The sequence below is a fragment of the Loxodonta africana genome, chromosome 3 (genome assembly GCF_030014295.1).
Source record: "Loxodonta africana isolate mLoxAfr1 chromosome 3, mLoxAfr1.hap2, whole genome shotgun sequence".
Classification (NCBI taxonomy): Eukaryota; Metazoa; Chordata; class Mammalia; order Proboscidea; family Elephantidae; genus Loxodonta; species Loxodonta africana.
In genome coordinates, this window is record NC_087344.1 from 101,518,760 (window position 1) to 101,539,796 (window position 21,037).

Sequence of the window (21,037 nt, forward strand, 5' to 3'; positions counted from 1 at the left end):
GGGAACTACCAGGAGAGAGCTGTTCCAGTGTAAAAGATGCTATAATGTAACTCTCAGGCTTTGATCTAAGGTAACAATTACAGTTAATATCATTGGTTCATTACTGCTGTGCCCATTTTATTGCTAGACAAACTCAGATCCAAAGAGAGGATCAGTGGCAGAGTCCCTCATACTGTGCCTCTAACTTGCTTTCCACTAGGACCCTGGTTACTTTCTCTGAACTCCTGGACTCTTGCTCTCAACAAGATTGAATCTTAACTTCGATTAGCCAGGAAATCAGCTTTCTCTAGATTAGATATTGATTCCCTGCGAGCATCCCAGAATGCTTCCTTCACCTCTTCCAGGTTTTAAACCAAAGTTAGCCATTTCTTCCTCTCTGGTGTACCTTCATCAACTGGCAATTCCTTGTGGACTTTTTAATCTCAAAAAATCTCTTAGGTTTTTTGGTAAACATAATATGGGATCCCTTTTGGGTTAAGGAAACCCGGGTGGTATAGTGATTAAGAGCTATGGCTGCTAATCGAAACTTCGGCAGTTCAGATCCACCAGGTGCTCCTTGGAAACTCTTTGGAGCAGTTCTACTCTGCTATGAGTCGGAATCGACCCGATGGCAACGGGTTTCTGGATTGAGGATGTTTCCCTTCATACCACTTTTTAACTACATTCTCAAGGCAAAAACAAAACAAAGCAAAACATCTTAAGCAAACCTGGTGTTTATATTTGAAGGGACTAAATATGCATTAACCATTTCTATAAAGAACTGAAAATGATTGCAGGGAAATTTGAAGTCATAGCTCTGGAATTCTAGACTGTGCATCTAGAATCTATTATGTGCCTTTCAACTGTAATGTTAACTTGAATGCCTTATAGGGAAAATTAAGGCGATCCGGTTCTCTCGGCCCCTGCCATGTCTGTCTCTCTTTCCTTGTCTCTACAGTAGATCTGAGGAAACTTTTAATACTAGCTAAAACTTGGCGCTAGCCAGCCCCTGAGTCTGAAATGCCTGAGAAAGCAGTACAGATTCCAACTGTAAGACATTCCTTCACCAAGCCTTGGAAACAAGCATACTGATGCCGGCAGAGTTCAGAGGGTGCACATGTAAATGAGGCTCAGATATAAACTCCTTAGGAGTGTTTTATGTAGTTTAAACCTGAACTTGAACTCGTAAACGTGTTCCTAGAGAACAACACAGGAAAGCTAATGCAGGAGAAAAGGAAGCCATGTTATAGCTCAGACAATTCACTTCCTTTAAGGGAAGAATTTTAAAGTCCTTTTTTAAAATTGAACTATCTTCAGGGATAGCACAAAAAGGCATGTCGGCAAGGTTTTGTTATTGCAGAATCAGAATGAAAGGGCATATATATAGATACATCATTTGAGTTTATCACCATTCTTGCAAAATGAATAATAAACAATAGTATCATCTATCCATAATGAGAGAAAAAAATATTTAAAGCGCCAATAAACCTAACACTCATCAGTCTCTAACTGGTTTTATTTATTAAAGTATAATAAAGTAATAGTAGAGGTGGGTAACTTCCAAATTATCACCATGTGTGTCTGAGTTTGTTCCTAAATCTTAGTTACTGGGAGAGCCCAGCCAAGTAGGATTTATCTAAAAACAAAGCAAGAGTGCTTTTGTTTGCATGCTTGATCTTATAAAACACATTTTTGAATCTGACTTCAATAATCTTTGCTTGTGAGATCTCCTCCAGCCCTAAAGTCGATACTAAATAGGTAGACATGAATTAAATTTTCTGTGTTAGAACGATATTACCTCTCTCCAAGAAGCATAAATCCCAGGCAGGGAAGCCAGGTAGCTCTGCCAATTCTTTATGTTACTTCAGTTCCAAAACATTGATAAAATCCTCCACATAAACTGTTAATGGTATGGGATCTTCACCTTAACACAACTTCCCACTCTACCCCACATCTATCACCTACCCTGAAAATATTCAGGAAGAATCTAATTGTAGTAATGAATATCACTTAGTTGGAAATTTAATCTACAAATTTAGAAGGAAATAAATTTGAATGTAAAAAGCATTTGCAGTTTCAGCATGTTACGTATGTATGTATGTATCGAGTCAGAATCGACTCGATAGCACTGGTTTTTTTTTTTTTTTATGTATGTATGTATATAAATACAGGAAACCCTGGTGGCACAGTGATTAAGTGCTACAGCTGCTAACCAAAGGGTCGGCAGTTCGAATCTGCCAGGCACTCCCTGGAAACTCTACGGGGCAGTTCTACTCTGTCCTGTAGGGTCGCTGTGAGTCACTGGGTTTGTTTGTTTATATATATATACACACGCATATACACATAGTCATTTGAAACTGCAAATTCCTGCATGTGGGTTTGTTTTGGTCTTAACAAAGACAAGTTTTGTTACGATAAAACCCTAAATCCTTCTACATTTTCAGAAGAAGGAGGACAGCATTGTTCACTGGTCCCCAGTCTGTGCTTTCTGGGATGCCACATAGAACTTTGACTGGGCTTTGGGAAATCAGTCCATTTTTACGTAGAGGAGTTGGTTCTGATTAAGCCCTGACCACCAGTCCAGATCGCATCAGTGCCTTCCATAATGATGCTACTTAACATTTTAGGCTAGTATTTCAAAGCCAATTTTGTGTCCCCAAAATGCTGTGAAGGCTAGTATACTGAGGCCTGTTTTGCAGATAAGTTAACTTGGGCCTTGATAGTCATTCTGTCTAGAATTTATGTCTCTGATTCAATGACATGACTTCTTCCCTGTTCAAGATGACTCTTTAACCTCTATAAGGGATATGAACGGCTTACCCTGCCAATATCACATCTACACTGTGGGCTGGAAAAGATGACCCCTGGGGACTAGGAGGGAGTCCCCTGGGTGGTGCAAACAGTTAAATACTAAACTACTAACAAAAAGTTAGCAGTTTGAACTCACCCAGAGGCACCTCAGAAGAAAGGCCTGGAAGTCTGCTTCTGAAAGGTCACAGCCACAGAAACCCTATGAAACAGTTCTATTCTGCAACGTGTGGGGTCACCACGAATCAGAATAGACTCAACAACAACTGGTTGGGTTTTTGGGGACGAGGAAAATCTAAAAATAGGTATTACTAGAAGATAAAGAAAGGTATAGGAATGGAAACTTTGTAGTGTAATCAGAGAGATCTCACAATGTGCTTAGATGGCACAGCAAGCCTTGGACTGTGCTGGGACTTGACCAGGGTTCCTGTCTGGCAGTTCAGCGCCCAGTCACATCTCACTATCACCGTCTCTTCTTATGAATGTGAAAATGAAGATGTTACAGCCTCCTCCACATTTTATCCAAACCCCATCTCCAAGCCTTGTTCCTCTGGCTCACTGTAGAAGCCATTTGGTTCCAGCACTAAGCAGAGTGGTCGTGGTTGCAGTCCACTACTTTCTTCTTCATTTCCTTTCTTAATCCGGTGAATGGAGTAGGAAGGAATGTTGGTTTGTAGGGCCTCTGAGAGAGTAGAAATTCTGAATTCTCATGGGGGCTCACACATGGGTAGAGAGGGAAGGAGTGACTGGCCTGAGGGATAGAAGGAGGCAGGAAATGGAACTGGACGAGAGAAGAGTGAAGACTGAGGATAGTTAACAGAGGAAGATTAAAGAGCTAAAAAGCAACAACTTGTGGACAGGGTCATATAGGGAGGCGCCAGCCGGGGTGGAAGAGTTCAAAGGTGACAGATACCGTCCAGTGTCTGAAGGGCTCCTTGGCTGGAAAGGTTAGTTTGGGAATTAGTTTCAGGCAAAGTGCCAGATCTTCTGGCATTCTATTGCAGGACGTCTCTAGGAGAATTTTTGAAATAACATTAGACATTTCACTTCAATGTTATTTTTTTCTTTTGCTGGACTTTCTCTACCTGTACAATCAGAGCAGTGAAATCCACATGGTAGGTATGTTGTAAGCCTGTGTCATATTTGGGAAGAGCTTTACAGCTTTGGGGAAGAGAAGGTTCGGGGAAGCACGCAGTGGAATGATTACAATAACGTGGCTACCTCTGCTGAGCTCTGACCTGCACTCCCACGCCTCTCTTTTTAAATGAGTAAGGTTCCCTCCCTGGGCCACCACTGGGCCAAATCCAAGTGTGACTGTCTGCACTTGTTAGACAACAAGCATTTAATTAAAACTGAAATCTGATGTCTAGAAAATATATGTTGTTTTCACTTCATAGCTCTGTGGGGAATCATTTCCCCTTCCTTTCCCACTGTCCTCAACTCCCCCCAACCCAAAACCCAAACCCACTGACGTTGAGTCTATTCCAATTCATAATGACCCTGTGGGGCAGAGTAGAACTGCCTCAGAGGGTTTCCAAGGCTATAATCTTTATGGAAGAAGACTGCCACATCTTTCTCCCGCGGAGCAGCCGATGGATTCGAACTGCCAACTTTTTTTTTTTTTTTTTGGTTAGCAGCCAAGTGCTTTAACCACTGCACCACCAGGACTCCCTCAACTCCCCTGACCCCACTAAAAAAAGGGGGAGGAATAGGGGAAAGATTATTTTAATGATGGAAATTAAAAATTACAACAGGGTAGGCCGCCATCTTTATTTTTGTCTTTGGGTCAAACATTAGCCAATAGTAAAGCCTTGTATTGTGTCTTCAGACCAGAGCCAACTTTTTATGGCTAACTTTCCATATGGAAAAGGGTTTGTCCCATTTCGGGGCATTAAAATACAGCATTTAATGAATCTGTAACTAGAATCTTTAATCTTGGTTTTGTGTGATAGAAGGGGTGGCCTGATGCATTCTGATACTTGGTTGGACTTTGTAGAATAGAAAAGGGGAACAATAAACACCAGGACCAACTGAAAAATAAAACCACTAAACATCATCGTCACTGCATTTTCCGCAGCAGAGCCATCCAGTGCACTGTCCTCGCTCCGCCCAGAAAATCCGGTCACGCTATCGCGGCCAAGTAGATAGGAACTTCGGACAATTTCATCAGGCTGTCGTCCCCTTCATCTCCACACCACACCTCAGATCTCAAGCAGCTTCCGTGGCGCGGGCTCACTTTAATGGGTAGAATCTATTTTTCATGAAAAAGCAGGAAATAAGCTGTCTCTTTCATAAAAAGATTTACAAAATGTAATCATTGTTGAAATATTCCCTTTGAACTGCTGTGTCCACGGGGGTCTCCGGCTCCCGGAGTCGTGCTTCATTAGAAGCCCCTCACAAGCTTCTCCAGAAGGGCAGGTACACTGGTGGCGCCGGGCTTTGATGTCTTGAATGAATGAAAGAAAAGCACAATAAAAAAGAGCTGTTGATCAAGCATAAAATACTCTTTAAGCTGACAGAATAGCAGCGTTAACACACCCTAAGCTGCTTTTAGTTTTTCCCTTTTTCCTCACATTTTCCTGTGCTTTGTGTACAGTGGGGGTTTGTATTTTATAAGAAGTCTCTGATCTATGTAGTATGCCATTCGCTAACAAAAACCAAAATAGGATTGTTTCTGTCCCTCTTGGTTGCCCGACTACTCCCCCCGCCCTTTTTCCCTCCTCACTCCCAAACTCCAGGGCGTGCAGTTTAGCTTCACAAGGCAAAGGCCCAAATGCCTTTCATAAACTTGAGCCAATTCCCTTTGTGTTGTTGGAGTCACCCCTCTGATTTTAATACAGCAATTAAAGACAGACTTTTTATTTTCTCAAGAACTTTCTCTTGCAACTGGGGAAATGGAACTGACGGAGCTGCTACTTTTAACTAAGAAACTATATCATTAAATAAGAGAAAGCTACCTGGTTAAGTTGTTACTTGCCAGGGGAACTGGTCCTCTTTAAATCTCACATGGACCTTTACGCCCCATACATATTTGATAGTTAGACAACCCCCCTGCCCTGATTTATCTGTTTTTCGGTACTTGCCTCTATCGGCTATGATCTCATTTAATCCCCACAAAAACTGATAAAGTTATCTCTATTTCATGAAGTCTAAAATTGAGACTCAAAGATGCTAGCTAACCTGCCTAAGATTACTCAGCTAGTAAATGATGGTACCAGGATTCTCTGATTTCAACTTTAGAGCCCTAGCTCTTATCACTCTGCAAACTACCCTCCAGTAAACCATCAGAGCAGATGGGAATGGGCCAGAGTACCGTCTTTAACCCAGAAGGCTTTGGTTTCATAAAGTAAAAGATTACTTGGTGAAAATGGAAAAACAAAAACAAAAAACGAACAAACTCGATGCTGAAGGAGACATGAGGGCAAGTTGGAATATAGTGAAAGATTCGGACTTTGGAACGACAGTCAGAATAATTGGATTGTGCATGTGCTCTCAAGGTTTGGAGGTGCTGGATGGCTTGTTGGGTAAAAAGATTAGTGTTTTCCCGTCTTGAGGTTTGAACCAAAACGGAGGTCTTGGCCGGGAGCAGCACGGTCACTCTCCAGGGAGTGGTGGTTTGGACAACTCCTCTGTGCTTGTAGTAAGTAGGCAGCAGTCCATGTTACAAAACTATTGCACATGCTACTGACGCACTTGGCCACAGTTGGCCCGGTTGCAACAGATCTTCAGTCAGAACTGCCCAGGGCTGCTTGTGGAGACGTGTGTCCATCTAGGGAAAGCACCTGTCATCTGGGGAGACGTGGACATGTGGCGTGAGCATGGATATGGCTCAGCCATGGGAGAAGTCATTCATCCAAATGCCTGGCTTTATCTTCCTTGGGATGACTGACACCAGGCTTTGGGAGCCTTAGGTACAGCTCATTTCTTCCTTCTCTCCTTCATTCAACAGTATTTATTTAGGGCCTACTTGGGGCCAGCCACTGTGCAAGACACGGGGATGCAACATTCGAGAAGATAGTTTTCTCAGGGAAAAAATAGGTAATTACAGTTAAGCGACTGTGACAGAGGTAAACATAGGGCTAGCAGCCCCAGGAAAGACTCCTAGGAAGAAAAAACTTCTCATCTGAGAACTAAAGGACTAGCAAGTATTAACAAAGCCAAGGAGAGAGGCACAGCCAGTGCCAAGGCTCAGCAGGGAGAAAGAATTTAGCTTTTGGGGATCTAGAAGAGGTTTAAAACAGCACAAATGTTGAGTACAGGTGGTGAAAAGATAATACCACAAAGGTAAGCAGGGGCAATCATGACCATTAATATTTTAATAGTAAATAAACAATAAACACATCTTTGTTTAGCCTTACTGAAACAGGCATTCTTTATTAACAAAATCAGACAAGAAAAAAATGGCTGCAGAGATCAAAGCTCAAGGCTGGCAATACCAGTAACTAGCACCTGTATATAGCATGTCACCTTCATCCTTTTCAGAAGAAACCAATGTAAACTATTGCTTTCTTCTCATGGAATGCAGAACTGTTCTCACAATTCTCTGAGGTCCCAAGGACAAGGACCAGCTTACTTTAAGTTACACAACTAGTACATGGAAAAGTGGAACTCAATCCTGGGTCCTCTGGACACTGGATACTCAGCCCCATCAGTCAACAGAAGTTTATAGGGAGCCTACTGTGAGCAAGGGGTAATGGTGGTTTAGCGGTAGAATTCTTGCCTTCTATGCAAAAAAAAAAAAAAAAATGCAGGAGACCCGATTTTGATTCCTGGCCGATGCACCTCACACGTAGCCACTACTCATCTGTCATTAGAGGCTTGTGTGTTGCTACTATGCTGAACAGGTTTCAGTGGAGCTTCCAGACTAAGATGGACTAGGAAGAAAGGCCTGGTGATCTACTTCTGAAAATCAGCCAATGAAAACTGTGGAGCACAATGGTCCAATCTGCAGCCAGTCATGGGGATGGTACAGGACTGGGCAGTGTTTTGTTCTGTTGTGCCTGGGGTTGTCATGAGTCAAGCTGACTCAGCAGCAGCTAAGAACAACAGCTGTCAGCAAAGCAAGTTACCTGGTATTTTGAAGGGCTTAGAAGTCTAAAATCTAGCCCCTTCTTCCTGCTAGAAGATAAACTCCTCGAGAGCAGAGACCATATTTATTTTACTCATCATCGTATCCCCAGAACCTAGCATACTTAGCACCTAGCACACAGTAGGCCCTTAGTATTCATTGAGTGAGTGAATAAATGCTCCCAAGTAGCTTATACTGATGTGAGAAACTAAGAATACACTCAGAGGCCCTGTCCAATTCCGCTGTGTCGGGGTGGGGGGTCGGTAGTATCAGACTCTTGGCTGATCTGCCAAGGACAACTTACTCGGTCTAAAGAATGAACTTCATTTTAGCTCATTCAGACAAGAACAGGAAGCCAAAAATGACTAACTAGATTAACATGACCCAGCAGAGGTAGCATCTCCTCAAGACAGAAGTTAAAATGGCAACCGCAACTCCTGCAGTATTGGCTGTCAGTGTCCTCTTTTGGGGGTGATGGGGAGTCGGGTTTGTTGTGAGGGGAGGGCTCCGTGTATTTGCATGTTTCCGTTTTCTGTGTGTGAATGTCCTTAAATAACCCACCTTGCCTGGAGAAGAAAGCAAAATGTCACACCCAGTTCTGGATTCCACATTAACAACCTCCTTCCGCAGTGCTAAACTTTGCCCTTGAGGCCTTTTGTTTAACTTTTTAATTTGAAAAACAGATTCTGCTGCGTCACAGTCTGTTCCACCCTCCCTGACTCCCCCATCACTCCCCCCACCCTCTCAGCACCCTCTCTTCCTTTTCTTGCTTAAAGTAAAATATATTTCAAACAGACTTGTGTTTCTTTTTGTTTCTAAAATATACATCCTACCCTTTTTTTTTTTAACCTTAGTGAAAAAAAAGCATATAAAGGGCCTTTTAAAGAGCCATCAGTTGTTAACTAAGGAGTTGAGTCCATTGCCTTTATCAGCTACCTCGTCTTCAGCAGCCTCATGAACAAATGTCGAAAATGGCCTCCGTTTTCTGTTTGTCATGTGGCCTAAGAAAGGAAACAGACTGGCACTGTCAAAGGTACCTACTGCCATGTCAGGCTTTCTGTTTAGGATGCAGTCGGATAGATATTGTTTATGGTTCATAAAACCTGACTACTGTGAGTATTCCAGAATCCTGGCAGAATGGGATTCGAACTTTCATGGAGCTATAAATTAAGGGGTGGGAAGTGTGATAAAACTCCTTAGAGAACAGTGAAGGAAAAAAAAAAAAAAGTCGCCCTGCAATGGTTAAATGAAATTTTATAAGCACATTCAGTGTGGAGCTGTTTTGCATTACATGAGTTGAATACCTTAGAGACACCACATCTGCAGGCACTTTATTAAATCCTTAGTCAGCACTTTCCAACCTGATGAGATTACTTCTTCATTTGACTGGAGAAAAGGAAAGCTGAGCTCTTGTCCTGGACTGCAGATTTCTTTTGATGTTTCACCTTGAACACTGAAAGAGGACAATCATCCCCCCTTTTTCCCCTCTCCCCCCAGCATAGCCTAAACTGTAGCGATTGTCAATGTAATAGAGTAATTTTACTTAACTAGAGCCTTTGTGGGAGTATGGATTTATGAAACTCCAAAACAGCTATAGCTGAAAGTTCCTGAGGAAAAAATAGATCAAAGCTTCATGTTTACTTCCTTAATGTAAATATATCAAGATAACATCATCCTATATTGTATTGTAATATTGAAACTCACTGTAGATAAGGGACAGAGATTCCTTTGTAGTCCATCTGGTTGCCGTAGGTTAGGTTAAGAGGCTGTAAAGTATGAAGGCAGAAACCATATGAAACATAAGATTATGTCTGTAAATGTCTGAAGACAATTTTTTAACGCTCCATAAATGAATTTTGTTTAATGCGTCAACATTTTCCCAGTGATTGGCTCCTCAACCCCAACAGTTTAACCATCTCAGGTTTCTTTTATATTTTCCTTCTGTGGCCCAATTAGAAAATACTCAGAAGCATTCTTCTATGCAAGTTTTGAAACTCGCACTGCCTGCATAATAGAAATTGTAAGAAAAAAAAATCACAAGAGAGAAATGGACTTTTCCAAACATTATCTTGACCATCTAACATGATTAATAGTTGATGGAAGTTTATAGAAATCAGGAGCCTTAGACATGTGCGAATGTCACACTCATCACAACGGGTATTAAGAGTACCTTCAGCTACATACTGGTTGGTGAAATGGATGGATTTTTTTTTTTTTTTTTTTTTGTAACTGTTTATCTGCTGTCTCTGCAAATAAATGATTTAATCAGAGACCTCATCCCCCGCTCCAAAAAAAAAGTTCCCTGCGTGGTTCCCCTAACTAACTTCCCTACTCTAGAAACTCTTGGTCAAGTAGCTGGGTTAATTGTCATGAAGATTAGTGTGAAGTTGAAATAAGTACTAATGGTCAATTTACAGGAGTGAAAAAAGTTTAAGAATAGGTTTTAGCTTGGGCCTGAAAGGGTTAATTAAGTTTTTTTCACAGGTTATTAAAGACCCCCAACCCACTCCTTCAGGAGTCATATTGACACCCCACCACAGGGCAGCTCGGCTCCTCTATTGACATGTTGCTGGTCAGAGCACAATAGCCCTCTGTGTCTGCAAATCATTGCTAAAATCATCCCAAGGAAAAAAAAAAGTTTGAAAGCTTTAACATTAGACAAAAGCCCAAGAGCTGCAATGTGCAGCGCAAAAACCTGGAGTCAGCAACTTCTATTGATTAAAAACTAACCTTTAAAGTAACTCTGAGAGTGTGTGGTTAGCATTTAAATTTAAACATGTCATGAGTTGATTTGTGTTACTGAATACCAACTCAGAAGGAGTAACATTCACATCGCATTTTTTTTTCTAATTCCCTTAAGCAGCTAAAGTATTTCATGAAATGTCAATAGGGCAAAAAAGAAAAAGGGGAGGGGGACCAATGCTAGGCCTTGTAGTTTTCTTTCCCATGCAAATATTCACCCCCAAAAAGAAAAGTGTGGAGAGTGAAACACAATAATTAGTCCTTTGTCTAACTTTCCCAAGTGCCAGAGAAAGACAGATTAATTAAATATACAACAGTGTTGGTTTTTGGAGTGGGGGTCTTGCTTGCTGTGTAGGTCATAAATTAGGCAGAATAAATACTTCAATGTGTTTGCAGTGGGCCTGCTACGTCAGAACCACTGGAAGGTTGGTGGGAGGAGAGCGGAGGGTTTCTTGCTAATGATAGTCACGTCTGGGTCTGTCTGGTTGCTCTTAGCAACCAGACATGATGTAACACCAGGATGAACTTGAACTTGGGGGACTTGAAAAGAGAACAATAGACCAGAGCAATCAATAAAGCCTATTTCAGTGAAGGATTACAGAGCTGCTCTGGGGTAACCTTGTCTGCAAGGCACATACTGAATAGTAAGATGTGTGAAGAAACTTTTTTTTTTTTTGCTTTGCTTTGCTTTTTAAGACGAGTGCAGAGGCACTGCAGATTTTTGTAGTGCATGGAGGTCTCGTCCAGGAACTGTGGTATGGAAGACTGCTCCCCCTGCTGACTCAGTGGATCCCAAGCGTTTGCTCCCAGAACCACCGTGCAGTATTGATTTAAGAATTCTGGGATTTCACAACTGACTTAGAAAGTGTGAGAACAGAAATTTTCAGCATTATTAGCCACACCCAAAGTTTGAGGCTGTTTTGCAAAAGAGAGAACACTGCTCTAAAGTAGATCCAAGTCAACTCTTAACAGAGGCCTCCTAAATATACAGTTTGAAGTTTGCCTCCTTTCTCCTTTCTTTCCCCTCTTTTTTCTTTTGTCCAGCTAGATTTAGGCCGTGTATATTTGCCAGGATGATTTCCTTTCAGGACACAAGAGGCTTTATTGTGTTCCCCAAAGCATGTGGTCAAAGAATAACGTTTAAAAGTGTACAGGATGAGTAGTTTGGGCTTAGGTTTTTTAAACTCCTCTGGAAATCAAAGATTGCTTGTGTGACCAGGAAATCTTACACCACCCTCCATGTAGCTATCATTTAGCCATTTGTCCCCGCATCGAATGAGTCCTTACTTTTCCTAATTGAATCTCTTGGACAAGGATGAGCCTCATCTGACTGGATTAACCCAAATGTAACCCTTTGTGATATTGTCAACTTGGAGAATTTCAAAGCATTTACTTTTGCTAGAATTTGATGATTTTTCTGTGAATAATGATAAATGTAGTGAATTTGACAGGGTATCTCTAGAAAAAAAAAAGCTATAACTTTATTTCACTTGAGAAATTAACTTTTATATTACTCTGTAGTTAGACACTTTGTTTAGCTAACAGAGAAAGGAATACCAGCAGATGAAATGATATATCACCAGCTGATTGCTAATCAAAGCTAATCACCTAAGAATTCATGAAAGGAAAAGGTAACTGGTAACTGGGCCCAGCAGGCAGATGTTGTTGTTGTTAGGTGACATCGAGTCTCTTTTGACTGGTAGCAACCATCCGTACAACAGAATGAAACACCGCCCAGTTCTACGCCATCCTCAAAATTGCTGCTATGCTTCTTGAGCCTATCGTTACAGCCACTGCGTCAATCCATCTCACTGAGGGCCTTCCCCTTTTTTGCTAACCCTCTGCTTTACCAAGCATGATGTCCTTCTCCAAGGATAGGCCCCTCCTGATAACATGTCCAAAGTATGTGAGATGAAATTTTGCCATCTTCCTGTCTAAGGAGCAGGTATTTGCAAAGTTCCAAATAAATGCTGAAAGAACGAAAGTCTGAACAAAGGCTATGCCTCATTTTTCCTTCAGACACCCTGGTATTAATAGGGTGAAATTTTGATACCAGTTGATTATTACATGTCATTTTTAAAAGTATTATTTTAAAAATATTGAGCCGAAGGGAACATTTTACATCATAAAGTCTACCTCACCCTCATGTAAGGAAATTGAGTCCAAGGAGATGCTGTGACTTGCCCAAGACCACCCAGGATATCTGATTCAGTGCTTTTTCTATTTTACTTTTTTTAGTCTTCTATTATTAGTCTTCTGTCGGGCTGCCTGAGTGGTGTAAACAATTAACGCACTTAGCTGCCATCTGAAAGGTTGGAGGTTTGAGTCTACCCAAAGGCACCTCGGAAGAAAGGCCTGATGATCTATGTCTGAAAAATCAGCTGTTAAAAACCATATGGAGCACAGTTCTACCCTGACATACATGTTGTCACCATAAGTTGGAGTCAGTTTGACAGTAGCTGGCAGTGGTGATGATTCTTCCGATACTACTCACCATCTGTACCGGTAAAGAGAATGTCACAATAATGTTTTCAGTGCATTTAAAAGAAAACATGAAACTCATAGGAATGGCCATTCATCACCACGTGAAACCTCTCCCCTCACCCCTTCTCCATTCGTGCACCTTCTCTACATTGAGGACCTTCTGTATGGCAGGCACTGTGCTAGGTTCTGGGGAGCCAGTGGTTAACAAGATCATCAAGTTCCCTGCCCTCCTATAATGGCCACCTGCCAAGTACAAAACCCCCATTTGTCTTTTAAGTGACCCTAAATACTTCATTGTAATTTTTTATTAAATACTTCATTGTATAAGACACACTCAGAATGTTGACATACCCCGAAGATGACGTCGAATTTTCATTTCAGAGGAGTAAGATCAGATTCAGTGTCTCAAGAACTGCTAGTGTTGGTCATTCCTGTACTTTTCCCAGTGCATTTCCCTTCTTGATCCGTAAAGTAGATCTAGATTTCATGGTTGGAAGGGCACTTTCTAAAAAATACATTATTTTAGGAGTTGTTTTTCTAATTGTACTTTTCTCTTTGTGTTCCAGTCCTGGTACCTGGGATAAAAGTCGCAGCGTCCCACCACCCACCAGACAGACCACCTGACCCCTTCTCAACTCTGTAACATGGACGCAACCTCAACCCAGCGCGGTTACAACTTCACTGTCAGTGGAAGGGGAGAAAAACCGCTTCAAAATCAACTTGTACAAGGAAACAGCAAGCATTATGGTCAAACAGCAAAGGCCATAACATTTTGGGATTTTTTTTTTTTAATTCTTTAGGGACTGTTGTAATTTTCTCATATGGTGCTGGAAATGGTTGGGCTTTGTAACATTTGAAGTGTTCCCGTGGTAGCGTGAGCATTAGGTGATGTGGCTAGAGGAGGTCTACCCTTGCTCACTGACTTCCCGTTGTAACACACTTTCTGTACGGAGCCTGGCTGTTTCACAGTATTTCATGAATTTACCCACACCGGTGTGATCTCGAGCAATTGAGAGGCACACGGAGAACTAAATCTTTTGTAGTAGCTGAGATCTGCAATATATAACTTACGGGACAGTCAAAGGGCAATGTTTTCTGTAACATATTGGAAAAAGAAAATGCAGTTATGTTCCTGTTTTATTTTTTCTTTTGGTTTGGTTTGGTTCAGCAGTCAGCAGTTAAGTATATAACATGGCCCGCAAGGACAATGAATTCACTCACGTTGCAGAACAATTCCGAAAATGGCAAACTACTACTACTACTATTCAGTTTTTTAAAAAAAAGTTTTGAAATGCTGCACTTACATTAAAAAAAAAAAGCAAACATTTTTTTCAACAATTTCAACAATGACACAAAAATTCATAGGGAAATGGGGAAGATGGTCTGTTTTGACAGAAACTGACAGGAATCAATCAAAACAATCGAATTTTGAATTGAGTAAAGTGCAATTTCATTGGATAGCTAAATATCTTTGTAAGATAGAGATTGTTGAAAATTCTATTTTTGTTTTTCAAGTCCTTCCACCCCAGGACTCTAAATTATTGGGGTAAAAAACAGCCTTGCAAGAAAAAGGGGAGCTATTTTTGCTTTTTATGTTTTTTATTGTTAAACTTGTATCCCTTTAAAAACTGAAGGAAAATTAAAAAAACAAAAAAAAAAACAAAAAAAAACAAATCTAATGGTGCTTTTACCACAATATGTTAACTACATTAAATGCTAATTAATTATTTTCTGTTATCAAAGCACATAACTAAAATGAAATCATGGTATCTGTTAATTTTATAAGCTAGAAGTCACTATAATGAATTCTGCCAATTCTGAAAATTTTTACATGTATCCGGCAACATAGGATTTATCAGTCATCAGACACCTCGTTGTACCAGAGATTGTCCAGAAATTTAAAGACCTTTGTGTCCCTGAACTGGGCTATGGGAAAGTAATAATAATAATGAAACCAATACTGACACAAATGCTGGTACCCATTCAGATCAAGGGTACTTGTTAGGGAAAAAAAAAAGTTTGCACCCCCAAATGTCCTGTATCTTATGTTTAAAAAAAGAAAAAAAAAAGTGCAAGTGAATTTTCTACCAGACAGCGAAGCACCCCTTTGCTTCCCATGCAACTTCGAGAAGGTTTCCTATACTATACATATATATACGTTCTGGTTGGCAAGCCCCGCTGATCAGAGAAAGTCTCTGCATGTTCTAGTGTTAGTAACTAATTTTTATATAGTTAATGTAGGATAAAGTAGAGTGCATTAAGACACAATATTGTAATCCCTACTCTAGGCACTTGCCTTTAAACTATGTTTTCCAGCCCTTCAGAAGGGTTCTACTACTGTCCTATACAATCAAGTAACTGAAATTCTTGGGAAGACACTTTGCTCCTCATCTTTCCCTCGAAACAATGTTGTTTTGTTTTGTTTTGTTTTCCTTAATTTGCACGAAAACAAAAATTCCATATCAATGTGCCTTGCCCTGGATAGCGATTATTTGTGGAATTGTTGCACAGGCTCCTCTATTGAAAGGGGTTTTTCCCTAGTCAAGCGTTTGGAGACACTTTTTGTAAATGTGACTTTTATGTCAGCCATCGTCAGTTTCAACATCTAGAACTAAATAGAAAGCTAGTTGTTCCGCAGATAGGAGTAGTCTTTATTGTCCTGTATGGTCAGTGGCAGTGCTATTCTGAGATCTGTAGATGCTTAGAATATCAGTATTTTGGATGTTGCTGCATTTTACAATTTATTTGGAGTCTTCCTTTATTCCCCCTCCCCAGATATATGAAAATATGCAATACCTGCTTATATCATGTAGAAAAAGCTTAGCGATTATTCATTTTTCTTTTCTTTTCTTTTTTTTTTTTTATTTGACCAAAGTCGGTGCTGCACTTGACGCAGTGTGTTTTAGGTGTTTGTCTTTGTACTCTTTTTTTTTTTTTTGAATGCACGTGCGCAGGAAGGGCTCCTCTTAGAGAAGCAGTCAAACTGTGAAGCACTAAGCTGACCCTGCTTCAAGCAATTTTGTTTTTACAACTGTTCCTTTCACAAGCAAGCCTTAAAAAAAAAAAAGACAACTTCCTTTTTCTTCAGCTCCCACACCCCATTTTTCTTAGCAGACTGCAGTCAAGCCACATTCAGTGAAAAGTATATAATGCCCATTTTTATATGCACGTTTTTAAACTTCCAAGTTCTGAAAATTGTTTACTGGTTCTCTCTATTTAAGGAAAAAAAAAATAAAACATTTTGGATTTTCATATGTGTCTGATAAGTGGTTGAATAGTTGTTTGGCGCTGTCGTATGGTGTGATTGTCAGTGTACGGTGTCACTTCCTATAGCCAGCCAGCATACTTTGCCTTCCCCTATAGCACTTAGCTGGGCATTACTTTATTATGACATATGTGCACTAAAAAAAAAAAAAAAAGAAAAGAAAAAAAAAAGAACAAATAGCAGCTTTCAGTGCTTCACAGTGAAGGGAAAAAAGCCTAGACAAACATTTTGTCAGAACCTTGCGATAAGCCAAGGTATTACCAGTAAATTGGTTGTATATACAATAAAATTGTACCCTTTTTTAAAAACAAAACAAACTAAGCAATAGTTTGGGCAGTTTTAGTTGTTTTTAGTGAGCATGTTGTAGTCATGACTGCAAAGAGAGAGAATAAACTGCCCACTCAGAAGATATGTAATTTGTATGTTGTATAGTTTTATTGATTACACTGATTTATTCTACCCTATTTTATAATGCAGGACTTTTGTAATGTTGTTTAAATGAGGAAAAAATTTCTGTCAAATTAGCCTAGTGAAATTTCTGATTGTTCATTATAAAGGCAGCGTTCATAGAATTGCTTTTCTTTCTTTTACCCCCCTCTGGGAACTGGATTTAAGTTTAAAACTTTCCTGTTTCCTTTTTTTTTTTTTTGTAAGTATTTAAATACAGTTATTTTTTTCTCTCAATGGTATAGCATATTCCTATACTTGAGAAGTATAGGTCTACTGAAAAACCATTGTAAATGGACGTTACAGGTATGCTGTATTTTTGAAGGTGTTTTGTTGTATTAAGTTTGATGAAGCTAAATTAGGGAACTTTGAGCAGATTTGCAGGAAAAAAAATGTTTTAAAGGCTTTAAAACATTAGGGAGGCAGTCTAGGGTGATTACGAACAGGGGTTAAGTATTAAATACACTAAATTACTTTTTTGTTCATGTTTCATTGTCCAGAAAGCAGCAGGAAACTGTAGTTCCGTTGTGGTCAAGCAGGAAAGAAACACCAACAATATAAGAGTGTTTTATGTTTTAGACTAAAAGCCAAGCGAAGATGTTTGAGGAGGACTTTGCTACCTGGGGTGTGTAGACAGACAGACAGAGCTATCAGCATTTGAAGGCCCAGCCCTTGATTTTGAGACACATTTGAATTTTTTTCTTTCCCGTCAAATGGCATTAACCATATTGACAGAGATAAGTCCCGCAGATAACTCCCCGTGTTTTCTGTTTGTCTGGGAACTGAAGTCAGAGGCACAAACACTAAATCTTACCATTTTTCTATATGCTTTTCTTTCTGGCCATTCGCTCTGCCACTAAAATGTTCCTTTTGGTCCTTCAGGGGCCAGGCCCCTCTCCTTAATGCCATTCTATTCATCCCAGAGCCTTTTTCTTTGCTTTGAGGTTGGAATTCACTTTTCTGTTTCTTCACCCCCCGGCATGACAGCTATTTTATTGTGCGCTCACCCCCTCCCCACCCTGTGGTCAGGTGTGGGCTGTAGGCAGGCAGACAAGGTACACTTCCCAAAGCTTGTGTTACTCGTTTTCTAACAGCTGAAGTGTAAAGGGCCCCAAACTTTCCAGAGTCAAGGTATCCAGTCAGCCCACAGAGATACGCAAAACCCATCTCAAGAAGTTGGTCTTTCACTTTTTCAACCCCTCTTCCCCTCTGTGCTTTGAATTTTGCAGTTACGGTGTCATAAAGAATTTACAAAATCTGGACTAAGAAAATATTTTTTTCCCTCATGATTGTTTTCTGGGGGAGGGGTTTCTAAGAATGTCATTGAATGTACTTTGCATCATATCTCTGGAATTTTCTTTTTGTCAGTAGTGGTGTCATGTCTTTCTGTCTCTCTGACTCCTGTGTCTTTCTCTGTCCATCTCGCTTTTTCTCTGTACATGTGTCTGTTTCTTTCTTTTTATTTGTTTTGTTTTGGTAGGAGGCCTCCATAGAACAAATTTAAAACAAAACCGGCATGGTAATGTAAGGAGAGCTTCAGCGGCACCTCACAACCCACCTTCATGAGATCTGTAATAAGATGGTCTCAGAGAGCTGCCCTGCCCACCGGGCAGGGCTTTCGTTCAAACACGCTTCCAAGGCCAATTTTGTCTTGAAGCCAATGCATGTATTTACTGTTTGACAGTAAACCCGCTCTGCCTTCTCCACGTCCAAGGCTGTGCATTCGTCTAATTAGCGTCGTGTATGTTTTCGTTTTATTTTTTCCAATAAAAAAAGCAGTGGGATGAAAATTGCTTTGATATATAGCAGGTAACATTGAAGCTATTCCATAGCACTTAACTGTAGTGAATAGTGTGTCACCAATTCTGAAATCAATTTAATGTTTAATGCAAATCCATTACATGGTGCTATTACAGGCTGACAAAATGATTTACACAAATGTGACAACTTGGGCTCAATTCACTCTGCTTTCCAACAGTGTAAATGCATAGCAGTGTTTATCTGCATGAGAACTATGCACTAATCTATCTGAAGAAAAAAAAACTATATCAACTTCGGTATCTACTTTCCGTTTACTTCGATCCTTGCCTTTTTGGTCATTGTTATAATGCCAGCTTTAGGACAGAAAGAATTATAAGAAAACCAGCATAATACCTGATATATTAAAATGTAGTGCCTGTGAAATCTGTATTATATTGCTCTTCTGAAGTAAGATTTTTTCTACACCGGTAGCCTTCGCTGTCTGTCAGTCAGGACCTTCTGGTATAGGTGATGTAAAATAACCGTACAATATTAATGCATGCTATTCCATAATGCTTAGTGAACTGTATGAATATTACTCAAAGTTATGTTAGTCTTTTTTTCTGACTCAGTTCTTGTCAGTTAGGTTTAAAGGTATTTCACTAAGAACGCAAATTCTGTCTTTTCTTGATTTCGGCTGTTTTCAGTATTTTGGAGGTATACATTTACTTAAATTCAGTATTACTTGTGTTTTCGTTTTCGTTTTTGTTGTTTGTTTTCTTTTCCCTAGGGGACAAGCATGGGGGTTTGATTTCAGAAATCAGTGCCTGGCAAGGTTTTTGTCTCAAAACTACCATTTGAATTTCAAGAACTCTGCTACAGAGACACTCTGAGGACGTTTCAAAAGGAGGGACGTTTTCCCTGACCCTCTACTGAAGCTATTCTGTGAATACCGAAGCGGTTTCCTGATGGACAATGTTTAGCCAGGTACCCATGCTTGATCCATCTTCACACCAGATCTCCTCATATTAAAAGAAAAAAAGAAAAAAAAAATTTACGAAATCACATGGCTATTTAGTTTCACGCACAGTTGCAATATTTTCTTCAAAAATAAAACTCTGTACAAACTTTGGGCCCGATTCATAAGAAAAAAGATGTTTGCTATTAACACGGGATTTTTTTGTAGACTTTTTTTGGTCTAAAATTGAAACTACTTGCTTCCCAAATTCAACAAGTTTTATCTCATTTTTTTTTCCCCAATCCAGCACCCATCTGCTCTTTATGCCCCAAAGGTTCCATAACCCAGATTAGGAGGGTGGGGGGTGGGAGTAGATACCAGAAATGCCCAGACAGACACAGGAGACCACCCACAGTCTGGCATGAGGAAGTGGAGGCAGCATGTGGGGGCAGGACCTCGCCTGTGTGCCAGGCGTCACCAGTTTCACATGGGGACCCATTATGCTATTTGATTAAAAAAAAAAAAATTCCAAAATGTGTCTGCACCACAAAAGCTTATGGTGGAAGTGCTACCTCTAACTTAACCAGAGCACCTTCATGGTGGAAAACACTCACCAGGTCATACAATGTGAACTTTTGTACTTGCTGCAGTGGTTTCAGGGACAAATAGTGTCCAGTGAATTGATCTATTTTGCCTGCTGTTTTTACGCTCAGCTTCTCAAAATAATGAAAGCTGTTTTTCCCTTCAATTCTGTTTGTGTGATTCTTACTTTTTTTAATTTTTATTATTGTTATATTTTTTTAGTAATAGTCTATAAAATAGCATTTTTTAAAAAACATCTCAGCGGAAGGTCGCAAGGCCACTGGTTATGTTGGGATGGAGGTGTGAGAAAGCTGGTCAGCTCTGTTCTTTCTCCCTTGTCTCAAATCCTCGTCTTGGCCCTGCGAAGGCATTTGGTAGCATCACCACTGAGATACAAACTGAACAGGAGCTTCATCAGGTTCTAGGAAGAGGTCCCCTAGGAAGACTTTAATTGGTAAATATCCAACCATACACCCCCCCAACCCTGACCTCTCACCCAGGAGGACAAAGGTCACTGGGAACTTTTCCCACCACACCTGGAAATCTGTCCACTCAAGATACCTCCGTTTTTTATTTCAAATCGTGGGGGGAGGGAATTGAACACTTCCTGTGATGGTAAGAGATCGGTTGTGAACCTAAACACCACCCGTGTTAATAACTTGGTTTGAAATTTGTTTTTATGAGCCGGGCCCCCTGTGCCTCTAGTATATTTGTATTGACTCTCATAGTTACCCTTTTAGTTTTACTGTGTTCTGTGAAATTTTGTAATTGGTTGAGAATCACTGTGGGCGTCCATTCTTATTCAACTAAATCTCCACAGGTTTTTTGAGCTGGTGTGGATTAGTTTAACTCTTGTATTCAACCATTAGTGCTACCACCTTCTCACATTACAATACAATTACTGGAAGCAAGTACTGCATTTCCTATGCAACAAAAAAGGAAAAATAAAAAATTGCTAATGCTA

The 21,037-nt window shown here is 40.2% G+C and overlaps 1 protein-coding gene across 4 annotated transcripts in view; it reads left to right on the top strand.

Moving 5' to 3' along the window:
- NFIA (nuclear factor I A) overlaps window positions 1–19,298 on the top strand; it is a 418,368-nt gene extending 399,070 nt beyond the window's left edge. For all 4 annotated transcript variants that reach the window (XM_023549533.2, XM_010591225.3, XM_003411049.4 and 1 more), the window contains one exon: window positions 13,648–19,298. In XM_023549533.2, the coding sequence (XP_023405301.1) occupies window positions 13,648–13,665 (18 nt within the window). In that variant the 3' untranslated portion in view covers window positions 13,666–19,298. The remainder of the gene's footprint in view (window positions 1–13,647) is intronic.
- Window positions 19,299–21,037: the final 1,739 nt, after the last annotated feature.